The sequence below is a fragment of the Dreissena polymorpha genome, chromosome 8 (genome assembly GCF_020536995.1).
Source record: "Dreissena polymorpha isolate Duluth1 chromosome 8, UMN_Dpol_1.0, whole genome shotgun sequence".
Classification (NCBI taxonomy): Eukaryota; Metazoa; Mollusca; class Bivalvia; order Myida; family Dreissenidae; genus Dreissena; species Dreissena polymorpha.
Window position 1 is genome coordinate 65,563,198 of NC_068362.1, and position 20,981 is coordinate 65,584,178.

At 35.9% G+C, this 20,981-nt stretch overlaps 2 protein-coding genes across 11 annotated transcripts in view; one reads left to right on the top strand and one right to left on the bottom strand.

Moving 5' to 3' along the window:
* LOC127842801 (ubiquitin carboxyl-terminal hydrolase 15-like) overlaps nucleotides 1-20,981 on the bottom strand; it is a 240,426-nt gene that overhangs the window by 138,763 nt on the left and 80,682 nt on the right. The window lies entirely within an intron of this gene.
* Nucleotides 1-20,981, top strand: part of LOC127842799 (uncharacterized) — a 290,851-nt gene that overhangs the window by 80,420 nt on the left and 189,450 nt on the right. For 5 of the 9 annotated variants that reach the window (XM_052372512.1, XM_052372517.1, XM_052372518.1 and 2 more), the window contains 4 exons: nucleotides 959-1,015; nucleotides 2,945-2,962; nucleotides 3,976-4,224; nucleotides 12,379-12,639. In XM_052372512.1, coding sequence (XP_052228472.1) covers nucleotides 959-1,015; nucleotides 2,945-2,962; nucleotides 3,976-4,224; nucleotides 12,379-12,639 — 585 coding nt within the window. Of the gene's footprint in view, nucleotides 1-958; nucleotides 1,016-2,944; nucleotides 2,963-3,975; nucleotides 4,225-12,378; nucleotides 12,640-14,189; nucleotides 14,283-14,704; nucleotides 14,791-16,702; nucleotides 16,781-20,981 lie in introns of all 9 variants that reach the window. The other 4 variants (XM_052372516.1, XM_052372515.1, XM_052372513.1 and 1 more) reach the window with 4 other exon arrangements.

Consider the following 20,981-nt stretch of genomic DNA (forward strand, 5'->3'; position numbering starts at 1 on the left):
GCAAATGATAAAACCAGTTGAGAAAACTCGTATGTTCCATTAAAAAAATGCCTAAGGGAATGTTACTTGTACATTTATTGTACCTCCTTCATGAATGGCAAAATCAATGGTATAGATTTTAAAGTAATTTGTCATGATTTCGGATATAAATTTTCGGGTACTTTTTCCCCATTTATATCCAGACCGATTGATGTTACGGGAAAATATGATCCCTGTATGTAAGGCACATGAGCCTTGCTCAAACGGGGCTTAACCCTTTACTGCTTAGATAAATATTTTGATGCATTTGTGGTCCCTTAGAAAGTTCTATTTATTTAAAGACCTTTCTTACTAGATTAAAGTTTTAAAGGCTTCATTTCCAACCCTAAGACACTTATGAGCAGCAAACAGCATAAAACCTCAACAGACTACGAGTTACTCGCAGGCTGTTCTGGTTTTATGCTGTTAGCACATATCTATTTTTGCTTTGTTTCTGATTGGAAAATTTGTTTGTTTGTTTTCTGAAAGTGTCGTTCATTAGACTTAAGTGAATAATACAATGAAAGTGAGTTCTTAATTATTTGTTGAGTGAAGTGAATTGAGTGTTTTCAATAAAAGTGATCACGGGTGTTTGTTTATCCTAGCTAGTGCTTTATTTGCCTCATACTGAACACAAACTGTTGACCAAGTTTAGACATGAAGGTGTATAATTGTTTTCGAAACCTTTTTTTAACTATGATTAACTTTTGAAAGTTTATGAACTGTATTTCTATATGAATTTTTTGTATTGTTTGCATTATTGCTAGTATAAATGATAAAAGTTTGGAAAAAATAAAAATAGTTTAGTCACATTGTAGTTGAAGAACAGGTAATTTCTTTTTATCTCGGGTGAGCAACTTTGGGCCTTTCAGGCCCTCTTGTTTTATTAAGGACAGCATAAAATTTTACCTGTAACAATTATATTACATTTCCTTTACAGAAAACTTTTCTTATTCAAAAGGAACGCCAAGTTTCTTGAAGAACACTGCAAAGAAAAGTAAGATCCATGATTTGCTTGTTGTATCTGTTTCATATAGCTGCATGAATGTTTGTTTGTGTCTTATGTTATGTGAAGGCATATTAATATCCTGTTTTTCTACAAGATTCCAAATTTTCAAATTAGAGTTTTTATTACGGTTGAGCCAATTATCAAATAGTTTTTCATGCATAATTTTTTTACTGTCATATTTTTTTTATAGAAAACAATTTTTTTGGTTCCTGCATCTTATGCATAGTGGGGTGTTTTCATCCCCGATTAGCTCTTCTAAAAACATACCAACACAATGAATTTATTTTGAAATTTTAAATAAAAATTCTGCAATAATGTATGTCTTATATCCTGTTTTTAGTCAGTGTCATCATTGACAAATGGAATAAAGAATAAATGAAACATGATCTTGTGGTAAAAAACCTGTAACTGCTTGTAAAAAAGTGTAAACATTGTGATACAGTTACAGATTATTTTTGTTACTAGAAATAACTCATTACTGAGTCATATTGTACTTTACAAGCAGCAAACATCTTCAGTTCATGTTTCTCTGTATAGCCAGCATGACACAGAATTATAAAATCCCCACGTTTTTGTATGAGTTGAATTTCCAAATGACAAAATTATGAGTCAGGTGCTGCATCTGCTGAGGTGGTCTATATTTACACTCAATGCTTAACCATCTTAGATACTGTTTTTTTCCGCATTTGTTGTCTCTTAGAAAGTGAAATTCAATTAAAGGCCTTACTAGATCTTAGTTTTAAAGATTTCAGTTCGAACCCTTAGATATTAATGAGCAGCAAACAGCATAAAACTTGTACAAACTGCGAGTTACTCGACTTACTCGCAGGCTGTTCTGGTTTTATGCTGTTTGCACATAGCCATTTTCACTTAGCTTCTAAGTGGGAAAGGGTTAATTTGGTTTGTTGGTAATACACATCAAATGTTAAATAAATTATTGTTACATGATACTTTCTGATTTTTTATTTCAATTAATTATTGTCACATAATGCTTGATAATTTTTCACAAGAAAGGCAAAACAAAATATTAAGAAAATGAGAATTTCAGAGAGGTTTCTGAAATCTTTGGGATGCATATATAAGGGAAGCATTTTTTTGCCGACCCCCCCCCCCCCCCCCATTCGAAGTAAAGAGATCACCATGGAAGACTGTCTGTCTGCAGCCAAGTACAGAAATATGTAGGCAATTTAAAAAGTTTGCATCAAAATTAATGGAATTCTTGAAAGGTTTATCTTAATGAATTTTTTGCCTTTTCTTTAGTCACAGAATTGTTTTGTGAACACAATTCCAGCTCTCTTGTTACCTTTCCTTTGGCTGAAGGTACATTTTAAAAAGTATAATTTTATCTCTATTTGATTAAGATTTCTTCTTTATTGTGTTTGTGTTGCTTAGTGTTGTCTATGATTCATATATGTTTTCTTGTTTTAATGTGTGTGCGTTTGTGATTTTCTTTCAGTCAAATATATTTAATATATATTTTTCCAATCATGGTGAATTTGAAAGATGCTGGCCAATAAATTGTGTATGTGAATATAAAACATATATCAGTCAAAACATAATAATGATAATTATAATAATAATAGTAATAATAACGCTAATAAAAGTAATGATGATAATCATGTAAATAATCAGGATTTTGTTTACTGTGTTATGAGCCTTGGTAAATAGTTTGAAATAAAAGTATTAATGAAAGTTAAAATTAATACAGTTCAATAGAAAGACGGTTTCTTGGCTACAGCAAAGATTTTTTTCTTTAAATATGCATCATTACAGTTTTCAATTATAGTAATTAGTATTTTTTAAACTCTTTTCACAGTTTGATTTCACTTATATTTTTCTTGTGTGCAATTAACACAAGGTTTCTTTCATTTACTTATATTACTTTTGTTTAATTTTTCTTCTTTGGTTCCTTTTCAGGCGGCATGATGACATTAGGTAAGCTAAGCAGAGGTTTGGGGGATGCGAATTGTTCATTTGTGATTTAAATATGATGTCGTAATTAAAGACCTAGTCAACAAATACTCTTTTTTAATTTGCAGAATGCACATATTCATCTAATTGACCAAATACAAAAAAAGGCACTAAAATCAGTAAAATAATGCTTTGGTAATAGTAAATCATACAGTTTCTATAAATGCAATAGCGTGTGATAAGACTCAAATGATGCCTTCAGATAAGTACTGTTATTTTGTGCCAGCCAAAGATAAAAGTTACGTGTTTTTTTGCATCAAGTATTTTCAAAGTTGAATATAAATGAATGTATTTAATAACAACGAAATAATTTAAAGTAAAATTAACAAAAACATCTACTTTCACAAGAACTGATGACCATTTTAAACTGATTCGAATGACGTAAGCTTCCTTCTACCAAAATAATTAACTTTGTTGATTGGGGATAGAATAACAACAACAAATGCCCGAGCATGTTAGGATGTTGTTTGCTGTTGTTGGTCATAGAATGATGAATGTAAATATTGTTTTCAATATAGAATGACACTTTTTGTAAACAAATATGAATTTGGTGGGAGGGGACCTTTTATGGATACTGCAGTTACATGAAGAGCATTTACAAGTCTTATAGTATATTTTTATCTCAAAGTTACTGCACATAAGCAAGTAGTTGATAACAAAGATGAAGAAATTACCATTTATCATGAATCATGGTGTCATTTGATCCCCAATTAGATAGCAATAAAAGTTTATCATGGAGTCTTGCAAAGACAACAAAAAAAAGTTTTCCCCAAAGAATCACACCTAATATTAAAATTAAAAAATCTATAATTATTACCATAATAATAATTATAAAGTGACAAAAGGATCCCACTTTATTCACAGACAGCTTTATTGCATGATGTTCATGTTTCCAAAAAATACAAATAAAAACACTGCTTAAAAAATTAACACCATAAATTCATCGCACAATTGTTGAATTGCTTTCACCCTTTCAGCACAAGGCAAACCTGTAACAAAAGTACGCCGGAGCTCTTCGCCTGGCCCAATCCCCGAGGGAACTGGAACAACTCCAGCTGATTCGGAAACAAGAACTGGAAGCTTGAAGGGAATCCGGCGGAACCTAGAGGCAGTAAGAATGAGTACATTTCCCGCCGGGAAACCTCCGCCCCCTCGGGAGATTGCGAAGATTGATCGGGACGACTGGCCGGCTCCCCCCTCACCAGCAGCCATCTTACCAGAAATATGTAAGTACCATAAAGATGCTTGGATTTAACGAGTGACAGAGACTGAAACTAGTGTTGCACAATGACCAGTTTGTACTGTAAAAATGAATTTGCAATTCTGATCAGACCGTTTTAAGCTCACCTGAGTAAAACAAGCTCATGATGAGCTTTTGTGACTGCCTTTTGTCTGTCATTGTTTGTGCGTCGTCAACATTTACCCTGTGAATGCTCAGTAGGCCTTATTTATTCTCCATCTTCATGAAAGGTTTGGCAGAGGATTGACCAAATTATATCTTGGCTGAGTTCCAAATAAGGTCATGTGTGATCAAAATTAGGTCACTAGATCAAATTAAAGATAAAGTTTTTGAACACTACAGAAGTAATTTATTGTCGTATCTTCATGGAACTTGTTCAGAGCATTTTTTCCAATGATGGCTCAGTTGAGTTCAAAAATGCTACTGGTTTGTCAAATAATATTGTGGCCAGGGGAGGTGGCAGTTTTCCTTAAATAGCTATAGTGAAACTTTGTGAACACTTTAGAAGTCACATTTGTAGTCCAATCTTTGTAAAACGATTAGAAAATGTGTTAAACTTATTTGCTCAGTCGAAGAGAAAATGGTTTTAGTTCGTTGAAAAACATGGCCGCCAGGGGTTTAGCCACTTTTTCTTGTATGGTGACAGTAAAGTTTTGTCAAAGCTCTAGAAGTCACATTTAAGTCCAATCTTCATGAATCTTGGTCTGAACATTAGCCTTTTGATATCTTGACTGAGTTTGAAACTTGGTCATGTGTGGTAAAAAAAACTGTTTTGGACTTCTGGTAATCATGCTTGCTAGGTGTCTTTGAGATCTTATTCCTGGTCTATCACGGGTCCTTTAACAAAGCTAATGCATTCTTGGTCAAAATGTTAATATTGACAATACCAAGTTGAAATTGGGTCATGTGTGTCCAAAAAACTAGGTCATTGGTTTACATTTTACAAAAAAAATGTGACTACTATAGAGGCCACATTTTTTACTCAATCTTAATGAAATTATAGTTTTGGCGATACCTAGGCCAAGTCATGTGTGTCCAAAAACCAGGTCACTTGGTCCTGTTTTGATAATTGGATAACTTAAAACTCAGGTGAACAATTCAGGGCCATCATGGACCTCTTGTTTAAATATATTTATCATGTTAAGTTGCAAAACTATTTGTCAGATCATGCTATTGTAAAAAAAAAATCAACTAAATATAATTGACTGATACAAAATATTAAATGGAAATAAGCCATTTAATCACAATACTATTTTCAGCCATGATATGGATAAGGGCCAAGAAATGTTTTAGAAAGAAAATGTTCAAGACAAAATTGTGATTCAGAAATAAGCAAGTAAGCTATTCATCAATGGATTCTTTCCAAAAACGTCTAATCTTGTAGAATGTTATGACTAACAGTGAAAAAAATTATTGTGATAAATGGTTTCCATCTTTCGGTTGATTAACATCCTTTCAATATGGGATATTGTTTTGTCAATAAACATCTGGAACTGCTTGCAAGCCTCCAACTTGAATAGCTGTAGTAAGTGAAGCTTCTGCTTGAACAGCTACAAAGGATCAATGGCATGTTCAATGTATGCGACAGGGCGGGTTGATCTGGGAAACTGCATCTGTTACATTTCTGTGTTATGATGAATGAATGGAATAATTATTTCAACATGTTCTACAGTATACTGTTAAATCAAAGCGCCGAAGGCACTGAAGTTGTTCACTGTTGTCGTCCTTGATTAGCTTGTGTGCATTGCACAGGCTAATCAGTTTGCACAGGCTAATCTTATTTGACATGCATCAAGCCCCGTTTTACCTGAAAGCAGCCAATATGTACAGATTTCAATGATAAACACTAGACTTGCCAATGTCGACTTACAAGCTGGTAAATACACCCACTGCAGTAGTATAGCAGACGCTCCTAAGCATTTGTCTTATGCAGTGCAGACAGGCAGTGGTAATCGTTCCTAGCATAGTGAGTTACAGTCCTTAGCGTAGCTAAGCACATACTGATTTGCTAACGCAACCAACTAAAAATGATTACAACCAATAGAATTCACTTTGTTAATTTTTTGGCCTTCATTTGAAGATCAGTATTGCATTACTGTGTTACGGTAAAGCTCAAAGAACTTACATTGGATAATGTTTGATGATGTTGTAGCCTAAACAAATCAATTTATTGGAAAATGCAAACCTGTTCTGCCATAGCATGCAGCTGTTGCACAAGTAGCAAATGCACTCCATTTAATAAATAAATAAATGAAAACAGTACCTCAATAATGTAGATCATATACACATAAACAAGAAATAGCCTCAGGGTACCAATTCTCGAACGGAACCAATTCTCGAACGATTTTTATAATTATAAAATTTACTCACAGTGGAATCGTTGAATTTGAAAACGGGTCCTATTTTAAGTAAGTCCAATATGAATACATTCTATTTGCAATCTTCCAACTTGGCAGCCTCTTCTTCTTAAACGCAACTGCAGACGAAGATTCATTGAACCAAGTAAAATTTTAATATTTGACCAGGTAAATGTGTGGTTTATTCATTTAGATCATTATAAGTCATCAAAATGTTTTGTTTTATAAGATTCTAACAATTTGAGCGATGTTTTCATTCACCTTTAAGGCTTTTTACTACCTTTCACTTTTTTACAACTGTCAAAATAAGCGATTTCATTCTTGACCTTGCCCTGTTTTCTATTTTTATTTTAATGGATTAGGTTGCAAACAACTAAGTTGTTTTATGGTCAATTCGTACTGAAGCCAACTCGTAACTCGGTAACATTTAACCACATTTATTGAGAATCATTTTACTCATAAATATAATACATCTATTAGATTTTCTTTTTTAGCTCACCTGATTGACAGGTGAGCTTATCTGACCGGTCTTTGTCTGTCTGTCCGTCCGTTAACATTTGCTCGTAAACACTCTACAGGCCACATTTCTTGTCCCATCTTCATGAAACTTGGTCAGATGCTTTGCCCCAATAAAATCTCGGCCAAGTTCGAAACTAGGTTGTGCCGGGTCAAAAACTAGGTCACTAGGTCAAAAAAAAAAAAACCTTGTAAACACTGTAGAAGTCCCATTTTATGTTTAATCTTCATGTAACTTTGTCAAAATGTTTGTCTTAATGATATCTTGATTGAGTTCAAAAGTGGTTCCGGTCTGTTGAAAAACATGGCCGCCAGTGGGCGGGGCAGTTTTCCTTATTTGGCTATAGAGAAACCTTGTAAACACTCTAGAAGTCACAATTTTTGCCCAATCATCATGAAAGGTGGTCAAAACATTGATTTAATTGATATCTCGGAGGGGTTTGAAAATTGTCGAGATCGGTGAAAAAACATGGCCGCCAGTGGGCGGGGCATTTTTCTCTATATGTATATAGTGGCAGTTTTCCCTATTTGGCTATAGAGAAACCTTGTAAACACTCTAGAAAGTTGGTCAAAACATTGGTTTTATTAATATCTCGGACGAGTTCGAAAATGGTCCAGATCAGTGAAAAAACATGGCCGCCAGTGGGCGGGGCATTTTTCTTCATATTTATTAGTGGCAGTTTTCCCTATTTGGCTATAGAGAAACCTTGTAAACACTCTAGAAGTCACATTTTTGGCCCAATTTTCATGAAATTTGGTCAGAACATTTGTTTCTTTGATACAACAGTTATTTCAAAAATGGTTTCGGTCAAACCTTGTGATCGAACACTATGGGAGTCACATTTTTATGCACCCCTTGGAAGAAGAGGGGATATATTGTTTTGCCCATGTCAGTCCGTATGTCTGTCCACCAGATGGTTTTCGAATGATAAGTCAAGAACACTTAGGTTAGGATCATGAAACTTCATAGGTACAATGATCATGACTCGCAGATGACCCCTATTGATTTTGTGGTCACTTGGTCAAAGGTCAAGGTCACGGTGACCCGAAATAGTAAAATGGTTTCAGGATGATGACTCAAGAACACTTACACCTAGGATCATGAAACTTCATAGGTACATTGATCATGACTCGCAGATGACCCCTACTGATTTTGAGGTCACTAGATCAAAGGTCAAGGTCACGGTGACCCGAAATAGTAAAATGGTTTCTGGATGATAACTCAAGAACGCTTATGCCTAGGATCATGAAACTTCATAGGTACATTGATCGTGACTCACAGATGACCCCTATTGATTTTCAGGTCACTAGATCATAGGTCAAGGTCACGGTGACCCGAAACAGTAAAATGGTTTCCGGATGAAAGCTCAAGAACGCTTATGCCTAAGATCATGAAAGTTCATAGGTTCATTGATCATGACATGCAAATGACCCCTATTGATTTTCAGGTCACTAAGTCAAAGGTCAAGGTCAAGGTGACCCGAAATAGTATAATGGTTTCCAGATGATAACTCAAGAACGCTTATGCTTAGGATCATGAACTTTCATAGGTGCATTGATCATTACTTGCAGATGACCCCTATTGATTTTCAGGTCACTAGGTCAAAGGTCAAGGTCACGTTGAATCAACTTAGAAAAATGGTTTCCGGATGATAACTCAAGAGTGCTTTCGCCTAGGATCATGAAACTTCATAGGTACATGGAGGTGACCCGAAATAGTAAATTGTTTTACTCAAGAACGCTTATGCCTAGGATGATGAAACTTCATAGGTACATTGACCTTGACTCACAGATGACCCCTGTTGATTTTCAGGTCACTAGATCAAAGGTCAAGGTCACGGTGACCAGAAACAGTAAAATGGTTTCCGGATGAAAGCTCAAGAACGCTTATGCCTAAGATCATGAAAGTTCATAGGTACATTGTTCATGACTTGCAGATGACCCCTATCGATTTTCAGGTCACTAGGTAAAAGGTCAAGGTCAAGGTGACCCGAAATAGTAAAATGGTTTCCGGATGATAACTCAAGAGCGCTTATGCTTGGGATCATGAACTTTCATAGGTACATTGATCATTACTTGCAGATGACCCCTATTGATTTTCAGGTCACTAGGTCAAAGGTCAAGGTCACGGTGTTTCAACTTAGAAAAATGGTTTCCAGATGATAACTCAAGAAGGCCTATGCCTAGGATCATGAAACTTCATAGGTACATTGATCATGACTTGCAGATGACCCGTATTGACTTTCAGGTCACTAGGTCAAGGTCACTGTTACTTGACACAGTAAAATAGTTTTTGGATGATAACTCAAGAAAGCTTACGCCTAGAATCATGAAACAATATAATGTTCAAGTTGATAGAATTTTCTTATTAAATCAATCAAAAATGGAATTTATCATGTAGATGTTTTGAACATCTTATAACTTTTTTATTCATCTGACATGTGTGCATTATAATCATGGCATCTTTTTTAAAGATGTTTGTGGTTTAAAGTTTTTTTTTGTTTTGGTAATTAACACAAAGCACTAAATTGACAACTTCCAGACAGACTAACAGTGGGCTGACCTTGAAACAATGCAAGATGGAATGTAATTCATTTGTTTGTTTTGTAATTTAAAATCTTAACATGTCAACTATGAAAACACTATACAATTATTATTTTGTTATCAGACTAGGACACTACAGTTCATATGTGCTCTAAAATCTACAAGTACACAAGAGCAAACACACACAACTCAATTTGATATTAACTCATTGATGCCTAACATTGATTATGAGAGAGAGGAAGGAATGAGTCATGCTGAAGGATACACACATTGATTGTTTATGAAGTTAATGTATGGGATCAGGAATAACATTTTGCTGTAATTTGTTGGTGTGTGAGCTCTGGTCAACAGGCTGTGTTTAAAGAAGACATTCACAATGGATATATGCTACTGCTGATAAAGGGTTCTTAAATATACAGCTACATGTACCAAATTTAGGTTTGGAATGTAAATTGCTAACTGTTGGCTACATTGATCATGACTCACCAATGACCCCTATGATCTTCTCGTCACGAGGTCAAATGTGACAGTCACAGTGATTCAAAATACAAAAATTGGTTTTCAAAAGATAACCCAAAAACACTTTCACCTAGGATAAAGACTTCATAGGTACATTGATCATTATTTAAAAAATACCCCTTTTGAATTTCAAATCACTACATCAAAGATCAACATCACAGTGACTCAAAACAATAAAATTGTTTCTTGATATTTACTGACAATGCTTACGCCTAGATTCATAATCTTCATAGTTACATTGATCATGACTGGCAGATGACCAACATGATGTTCAAGTCACTAGGTCAAACGTCTTAATAACAATGACTCAACACTGTAAAATGGTGTCCAGATTACAACTCAAGAAACCAAGGTCAAAAGTCAAAGTCACAATGACTAATATATTCATATTCACACAATGGCTGCCATTACAACTGACAGCCCATATGCAGGCATGCATGTTTTACAAACAGCCCAATACATTTGGTAAAAATTCAATGAACACACTCTTCTCAGGTAAGCGAACTATGGCCATCTTGGCCCTCTTGTCTTTCTTTTAGACAAATGCCACGAAAAAATCAAATAAATACTCAATCTGTGCTCTACAAGCAGTCGTTATTGAAGTCAAAAAAGGAAAATGTTTGTCCAAAGTATCATTTAGTATTAATCTTTTGATTAAATGAACAAAATATATTAGTAATGATTATCAACGTCAGTTGCAATGTAAATAATTTAATTTTACCAGTTTATGTGTGTATTGCAAATGCCTGATGGCTTGCTTGAGTGAACGTTCGATAATTGGTTCCAAATCGGTTGCAAAATGTAAACAGAACCAACTTCATTTGACCAACGGTAAGGTCGAGTTTTTAACGCTTGTTTTTTTTACATTTTATAGTTTCAGAACGAGTAGTCTTTTACCTGAAATATGAGCTTAAATTATTTTTAAAAACTTGAAACAGTTTGACAAATTAAATAAAATCGGCAAAATATCGTCCGAGAATTGGTACCCTTAGGCTATCTTTAAAAAGATATACGGTGTTGATGTTGTAATGTTTGCGACCAGTGAAAGGGGAAGGAATAGAGTGAACATGTATTTTAATGAAGGTAGTGAGTGATAATAAGATAATGTACCGGTAAAAAGAACCTCTATAATGTAGATCATAAACAAATAAAAAACCTTTTAGTTGTAATCAAAATTCAAAATATGCAGTTTAAATGTACACAACAATAATTTATTGCATCCAGTATGTTAAACAGACTTTAAAGATTAAGATACTAATATAAAATCATTATACCCCTATTACCATTGGTAATGGGGGCTATATAGGAGTCACTTTGTCGGTCGGTCTGTCTGTCGGTCGGTCAGTCTGTTGGTCTGTCCCGAAGCTTGTCTGGGCCATAACTATGTTGTTCATTGTGAGATTTTAAAATCATTTGGCACATTTATTCACCATCATTGGACGGTGTGTCGCGCGAAAGAATTACGTCGATATCTCAAAGGTCAATGTACACTTTGAGTTCAAAGGTCAAAAATGGCCATAAATGAGCTTGTCCGGGCCATAACTTCTTTCAATATTTTACAGATCTCTTACATATTTGGCACGAAGTTACCTTTCATGGACCTCTACCTTTTGATGAGGTTTGAGGTCACTGGGGGTCAAGGTCACCAAGGCTGATTATAGATTTTTTCAAGGTCAAACAAGGGGAGCATCCATCGTTTTCAACAATACTTGTTTTACTTAAGTATTTTACAGCCAATTTAAGCTATTCAAAGATAGATCTAAATAAATTCCCTTGTTATGTCTGGCTATCTGCAAATATGAGTTAATACAAAACAGAACTGCAGAGATTATTTGCAGATGCCTATCCAGCGAAGCTTTATCAGATCCTTAGATTAGATTGAAAATTAGGCAGTTGGTGAATCTTTTTATGTCATGTCACATTTGAGGGGCTGCATGCTTTTTGTAGGAAATTCAGTGCAGCAAATGTTGCACATTGCCATGACTGTGATGTCATATTCTATAGAGAAGCTCTGGTATTGCTGTGCTCTCATTGCTGGGCATATGTTTGTGGTCTCTTATGTGTGAGCTCATGAGTGCGGCAAAATGCGTTTTTTTCTCTATAAACTCTTGTTTCCATTGATGCAAAGACAATATTTTTCTATGAAAATCTGTGTTTCCATGGATGCAAAGACGATATTATCTCTATTAAACTCTTGTTTCCAGTACGGCAAAGACGTAAGAGCCGTGGGGAGGAGGATGTAGACGAAGATGAGGCTGTCTTTGAGGACCCAAAAATAAAACGAGAAATTGAAGAACTGCGCAAGTTCAAGGATGAATCTGGCATCGGCAAGGTCATCTACAACGAGCTGGAGGTCGCCAAAAAGGCGCCCCTGAAACTACTGGACCCTTGGAAGGCGTCACGGGTGCCTAACGCAAAATATGAGCCCAAGTACCAGACCCGATATCTGTCCCCAATGTTTGCATGTAAGATGTTGTCATTTGCAAGTTCTGATGGTTATGTGTGTTTCCAGATAAAGAGTTGCTAGTTACAGAATTTTTATGCCCCCTTTCGAAGAATAGGGGGTATATAGTTTTCGCACTGTCCGTCAGTCTGTCTGTCTGTCAGTCTGTCACACTTTTCGTGTCCGCTCTCTAAGTCAAAAAGTTTTCATCCGATCTTTACCAAACGTGGTCAGAAGTTGTATCTAGACAATATCTAGGTCAAGTTCGAATATGGGTCATGCCGGGTCAAAAACTAGGTCACAGGGTCACTTAGTGCATTTTAAGGATTTAGCATGGTGTCCGCTCTCTAATTATACCCCCACAAACGAAGTTTAAGGGGGTATATAGGAGTGAGCTTGTCGGTCTGTCTGTCGGTCGGTCCGTATTAAGTGTCCGCTCTCTAATTCAAGTAGTTTTCATCCGATCTTCACCAAATTTGGTCAGATGTTGTATCTAGATGATGTCTAGGTCAAGTTCGAATATGGGTCATGCCCGGTTAAAAACTAGGTCACGGGGTCACTTAGTGCGTTTTAAAGATTGCGCATGGTGTCCGTTCTCTAATTCAAGTAGTTTACATCCGATCTTCACCACACTTGGTCAGAAGTTGTATCTAGATGATGTGTAGGTCAAGTTTGAACATGGGTCATGCCGGGTCAAAAACTAGGTCACGGGGTCACTTAGTGCATTTTAAAAATTGAGCATGGTATCCGCTGTTTTTTGTGAAGACAACATGCAATATATTCTGTGTCAATGCGGCATGTGGGGGTATTCGTCACGTCTGTGACAAAGCTCTAGTTGAAGTAGTTTTCATCTGATCTTTACCAAACTTGGTCAGAAGTTGTATCAAGACAATATCTAGGTCAAGTTCGAATATTGGTCATGCCGGGTCAAAGACTAGGTTACAGGGTTACTTAGTGCATTTCAAGGATTAAGCATGGTGTCCACTCTCTAGTGTATGTGGCTTTCTGATTTATTTTGATATTCTAAGACATTTTTATGCCCCCCGAAGGAGGGCATATAGTGATCAGACTGTCCGTCTGTCTGTCCATCACACTTTGCGTTTAAATTTCGAAAAATGCTTATAACTTCTATGTCGCTTCAGATCGCAATTTCATATTTGGCATGCATGTGTATATGGACAAGGCCTTTCCATACGCACACAAATTTTGACCCCCTGTGACCTTGACCTTGAACTTAGGGTCCGCGTTTAGGTTTCGTAATCTGTGATTAGGTTTCGAAAAAAGCTCATAACTCATACCAAGCGTTTATAGGGGGCATAAGTCATCCTATGGTGACAGCTTTTGTTTGTTACATGTTTTGACCAATTTTAACCATGAAAATACCATATTTATTGTGAGAACTTTGGAATATATTTGATTAAAATTTGGGTTAACAATTTTTGCCAAGCAACGCAAATGCGTTTTAAATAATTTTATTGGTACAAAACTATTTAAAATAGGCACACAATTATTTAAGATAATTGTATTTTAAAATATGGAATCCCTGCTCTATTTCTAGTTGACATGTTTCAGCACCCTCCCGTATCATAGATCGTTCACGGCGGTCCTGGGATGATAGTGATATCAGGGGATACCGCACGATATCCATAGTCGGCAACTTCCCAGGTACAGTTGGAGAGAAAGAATTAGAGTCCAGGGTCCTTTGATATCTTAGATTTTAAACAGGCTTTTTAGTGACCGCTGAATTAGGTTTTTTCAAAATGACAATTGTTTTTTATAAGTTTTCACTCCGGTAAATAATCAGGCCGTTTAAAAGATAGCTGGGTCATGAAAAAAATACACATATTAAGTCAATGATAAAATTACTGAAAAAGTCTTGAATGATGGAAAAAGCAATATTTTCTTCCTGGAATTTGTTTATGTTAAAGCTATATGTAGTACTATCTTTAATAAAACTTATCCCAGAAAGAAATTATGTCATTGTCATTAAATAAGTTTATGGAAATTAAGTGGAGTTGGGGCAGGAGAAAGTCAATACATTTTTAATGCATTCTCGATAAATTGTTGAATCGCTATTGCATTTTCAGCACCTAAGCCTGGATATGGACTTTCGCCAAGGGCAGCAACCCTGCCTGTTTCGGGAATGTACGGGGGACCACTAGATCTAGATTATGTGAGTTGTCACTCTTTCATTCACGCCTTGATATTAAATTTATCACTAATTCAGTACATTTTCTTTGTATTATAAATAGAAAGAAATAGAAAAAGAGTTGTCCCTTGGACCCCTTAAAGTCCAATCAGCATGTGCAAAGAAAACTGCATAAATCTGGCTTGTATGTGGTTATAATAGTAATGACACGAGTTCCTCATGCTGTATAATGTTGTTGTCATGCAGGTAAAAAAGGTTAAATTTTAACCTTTGAGGTAGCGAAACGGGCTGGTCACTTGAGTGATGTGAGCGTAAAACTGTAGTGTAGGCTGATAGCCTGTGAAAATACATGTTTATTTAACTCACACAAAAATACCCATTTTCTGTTGCTTTGTTAAATTACATGAAGTATTTGTTGTGGCATTAATTTAACTGGTTGATGTTGATGTACGAGATATTGATGTTGTATAACATTAACATCAAGATTTTATATATTCTAACATAATATCATAATATCGACATAGTGCCCCCCAAAAAATGTTTTTAATTTAAATAAATAACAACATAAGTTAGCTTATTCAAAACTGTTAATTGTAGATCATAATTTATTGATATAGCATAATGTATTTTCAAGCCTGGTTAAAATCAAAATAATGTTTGCATTCATATCATTTATAAATTGAAAATGAATACAACATGTAGTGATTTTAGTCCAGATGTACATTAATGTTTAAACCACTTAAACCTTTAAACCCTTGCAGTGAAATTCATAGCCATCAATACTCAAGAATTTATTCACTGAAAAATGATTATTTGAAGTCCTGAAAATAAAAATATGCTCCTCCATGTCATAATAGTCATTTGTTTCTGTCTATTTAGTTTTGTTTATATCATTTTGACCATCATTACTTCATTGTTTTCCGGCTTTTTCATGGCAAGTTTTGCTTTTTGATTCATCAAAACCTTTGCAGGAAAATGTTGTTGAATGTTTACAAGGAAAACTGAGGGGCAACGGAAAAATTAAAAAACACTGCTTTAGAAAGTATTTTGAAAATACACTTTTGAATTCGATAACCAAGCCACACTCGATCGGGTCAGACAAACAGTGCATGAATGTTTTACAAACATGTTAATTACAAATTAAAGACCTTGCTTTCATGGCTAAACACATTTTCAATTAGCACAGTGGTGCTGGCACATTGCACCAATGTGCTACTTTGCTAAGGATATCCCCGTGTCTTTATGCTAGCTAAATATGGTAGAGCGTTTGACTACAAATCTGAGGATCACAGATTAGATCCCCATTTGTAGTCTCTTAGAAAGTTACATTTAATAAAATACCTTTCTTACTAAATTCAAGTTTTAATTGCTTCATTTCCAACCCAAAGTTACTGATGAGAAGCAAACAGCATAAAACCGTAAATGCGAGTTACTTTCAGGCTTTTCTGGTTTTATGCTGGTTGAAAAAGCCATTTTCACTTTGCTCTTATGGGGGAAAGGGTTCACTGCCTACCATGATATATTTGACTCAAATGATGTTGTATATGGGGAAACATCTTAATAATTATTCAAGTTTCTTGTTATCAATGTTGTTAATCAAGGGGGGGGGGGGGCATTTGATCCATGTATATATGAGCCACCCTCTTTGAAACTGGGCTTAATGCATTTGCCTAAAGTGTTGTCCCAGAATAGCCTGTGCAATGTGCACAGGCTAATCGGGGATCACACTTTCCACTTTTATGGAATTTTTCGTCAAGGGAAGTCTCTTCTTAGCAAAAATCCAGTTAAGGTGGAAATTTAAGCATCCAATATTAGTCTGTGAGGACTGCACATGCTAATCTGGATGACACTTTACGCACATGCCCTGCAAAGGTGTGAGTTGTTTTTGAATTTGCTTTTTGTGTTTTCCATCATGCGGACATGGTTTGCCTTTCAGAGGGTTTATGATTTGACATTGGCTGAGGGGAGAGATCATCGAGTGTCAATGTCGTCACTTAACACAGAGACTAGCAAAGTATGTATGCATCCAAATAACACTGAATGTGCCGTCCATGAATACAGAGTCTGTAGTGATGTGTGCACGTAGCAACCCATGTGTTTTGAACACTTTCCGCCATAACACTGTGTATGTTTTTGAAATCAAACCTGGGTTGATGATAAAATGCCTTATTGACATAGAAGAGTTATGTACCCTTTCTTAACCCTTTACCACTTACATAGGTATTTTGATGCTGTTTTGGTCCCTTAGAAAGTTAAATTTATTGTCCCCTACCGGTTTCACCGGAGGACACTATGGTTTGCGCTCTGTGCGTCTGTGAGTCTGTTTGTCACACTTTTCTGGATCCTCAATAACTTAAAAAGTTCTTCATTTTTTTTCATGAAACATGAAACATGGATAGATGGCAATATGGACATTATGCACATCATTTCATTTTGTTCCTACGTCAAAAATTATGGTTGCTATGGCAACAAATAGACAGAAATACTGCTGAAAATGGTGGTTTTCTGGATCCTGCGATAACTTAAAACGTTCTTCATATTTTTTCATGAAACTTGAAACATGGATAGATGGCAATATGGACAATATGCACGTCATTTCATTTTGTTCCTACGTCAAAAAATTTGGTTGCTATGGCAACAAATAGCAAAATAAATCTGACAATGGTTGAATTTCTGACAATGGTGGAGCCGGTAGGGGACGTATTTTGCTTGCTAATAGTCTTGTTTATAGACCTTTCTTACTAGATTAAAGTCTTAAAGGCATCATTTCCAACCCTTGGATACTGATGGTTAGCAAACAGTATAAAAACAGAACAGACCGCGAGTTACTCGCAGGCTTGCGAGTTACTCGCAGGCTGTTTTGGTTGGTTTTTATGCTGTTAGCACATAGCCATTTTCACTTTGCTTCTGAGTGGGAAAGGGTTAAAGTTCTTATTGAATGTATGCTGGTAATAAGATTGAAGACAAAGATCTATCATTAAAGTAACTGAGAAAAAATACTCAGATGCTTCGAAAGACACAGTTGCTCTTAATAAAGTAGTTTTCGGTGAATTGAAAAACATTGGGTCAGTGGAGATTAGCTCGAAGAAAATGATAAGAAAACCATAGAGAAGTAAAGTAATTTTACTGTAATTATGAGTACATGTGAATGGAAAATAGCTAAATGACAAAAACTGACTGGAACTTGGGTGCTATAATGTCATTTCAATTTTGTTAAAAAGCATGTGCTAGTATATTTTAATCATCATTCAGTTTGTTTTATGCATCATGGCCAGACTTATGACCCTAGTTTTCATTTTATTCATGAAACATAAATGGATAAGGTATTGTTAAGATGTCGTTTTCAAGAATTTATACTAATACGAATGGTGAATGCACTGCTTTACCTACATGTATGAAAACAAAACAATAACCATGATGTCTTTCTTTATAAATTAAACAAAATGGATCCCACTTACCCTGGCACACAAACAAATCTGAAAATGTTATACTTTCAGTATTTTATCATTTAGTATTACCATTATTTGTTACAATTTTTGAAGATGTGCTATAGCAAACTTATTGAAAACATTTTTTGGTTCAGATTTACATAAGTCTAAATAAAGTGGGAAAATTCGGGGCTACTCCAAAAATTAAAATTAATAAATTCCTGTTTATAAATTTGCTGATATCATGATAGAGAATTTATTTACCAATCTACTGTTTCAACTCATGCAAGTTTAGAGTAGTCTCACCTGCCTTCATGCCAACCTTAAACACCAACATATTTATTAAATGATTTTAACAATTTGTTTGTTTGTGTTTCCTAGGTTACCAGCACCATATTTGACCAGCCTGGCGTTTCGTTGGATGACATTTCAAAAGAGCTCTTGGCACACAGAGTCAAAACCACCGGTGAGAATAACTCTTGTTTGCATGTTTTACCTCTTGACCACTTAGATATGAAAGTGTTTGTAAGACATAATTATTATATATTGAATCAAATAATATTAACCCTATGCATGCTGGGAAATTGTCGTCTGCTAAAAATGTCTTCTGCTGAATTTCTAAAATTAGCATTTTGTTCGATTTTTTTTCAAAGAATACTTTCAGAATAGCAAACAGTTTGGATCCTGATGAGACTCCACGTTCTGTGGCGTCTCATCTGGATCCAAAATGTTTGCAAAGGCCTTTAAAAATTCGGTTCCCACACTGAAAGGGTTTAAGACCTTTCTTACTAGATTCAAGTTTTAGAGGCTTCATTTCCAAACCTAAGATACTGATGAGCAGCAAACAGCATAATACCTGAACAGACTGTGTGTTACTGCAGGCTGTTCTGGTTTTATTCTGGTTGCATAAAGCCATATTCACTTTGTTTTTGTTTGGAAAGGTTATTCCACAGGCTAAGGGCCATCTAACTTACCAGGTATGACATGGTGGTGTTTACATCATGCATCATTTAAATAAAATTTCTTTGGAAACTGATCGCCTGCTTTTTAGCTCACCTGATTGCTCAGGTGAGCTTTTCTGACCGGTCTTTGTCCGTCGTATGTCCGTCCGTCAGTCCGTAAACATTTGCTCGTAAACACTCTAGAGGCCACATTTCTTGTCCCATCTTCATGAAACTTGGTCAGAAGCTTTGTCCCAATGAAATCTTGGCCGAGTTCGAAACTGGGTTGTGCCGGGTCAAAAACTAGGTCACTAGGTAAAAAAAAACAAAAAAACTTGTGAACACTGTTGAAGTCACATTTCATGCCCAATCTTCATGTAACTTTGTCAAAATGTTTGTCTTAATAAAATCTTGGTTGAGTTCAAAAGTGGTTCCGATCCGTTGAAAACATGGCCGCCAGTGGGCAGGGCAGTTTTCCTTATTTGGCTATAGAGAAACCTTGTAAACACTCTAGAAGTCACAATGTTTGCCCAATCATCATGAAAGTTGGTCAAAACATTGGTTCAATTGATGTCTCGGACGAGTACGAAAAAGGTCAAGATCGGTGAAAAACATGGCCGCCAGTGGGCGGGGCATTTTTCTCTATATGTATATAGTGGCAGTTTTCCCTATTTGGCTATAGAGAACCTTGTTAACACTCAAGAAAACACAATTTTTGCCCAATCATCATGAAAAATGGTCGAAACATTGGTTTTATTGATATCTCGGATGAGTTGAAAATGGTCGGAATCGGTGAAAAAACATGGCCGCCAGTGGGCGGGGCATTTTTCTCTATATGTGTAAAGTGAAAACATGTGAACACAGTAGAAGTCACATTTTTGGCCCAATTTTCCATTTTTTTCCTTGATACGAGAGTTGAGTTCAAAAATGGTTCCGGTCAGTTGAATAACATGGCTTCTGGGAGGGGGGGGGCAGTTTTCTCATTATGCCCCCCCCCCTTTCGAAGAAGAGGGGGTATATTGTTTTGCTAATGTCGGTCCGTCCGTCCACCAGATGGTTTCCGGATGATAACTCAAGAGAGCTAATGCCAAGGATCATGAAACTTCATAGGTACATTGATCATGACTCGCAGATGACCCATATTGATTTTCAGGTCACTAGGTCAAAGTTCAAGGTCACGATACCCTAAATAGTAAAATGGTTTCTGGATGATAACTCAAGAACGCTTAAGCCTAGGATCATGAAACTTCATAGATACATTGATCAGGTCTGGCAGATGATCCCTATTGCGTTTCAGGTCACTAGGTCAAAGGTCAAGGTCACGGTGACCCAAAGCAGTAAAATGGTTTCCGGATGATAACTCAAGAACGCTTATGCCTAGGATCATGAAACTTTATAGATACATTGATCATGACTCGCTGACTGATAAGCCCTATTGATTTTCAGGTCACTAGGTCAAAGGTCAAGGTCACGAGGACCCGAAAATAGTATAAATGTTTAGATGATAACTCAAGAACGCTTAGGCCTAGGATCATGAAACTTCATAGGTAACATTGAATCATGACTCGCAGATGACCCCTATTGTTTCAGGTCACTAGGTCAAGGTCAAGGTCACGGTGACCCGAAATAGTAAAATGGTTTCCAGATGCTAAACATAATAACGATTATGGCCTAGGATCATGAAAATACATAGGTACATTGATCTTGACTTGAAGATGACCCTATTGTTTTTCAGGTCACTCGGTCAAAGGTCAAGGTCACAGTGACCTGAAATAGTAAAATGGTTTCTGGATGATAACTCCAGAACGTTATGCCTAGGATCATAAACTTCATCGGTACATTGATC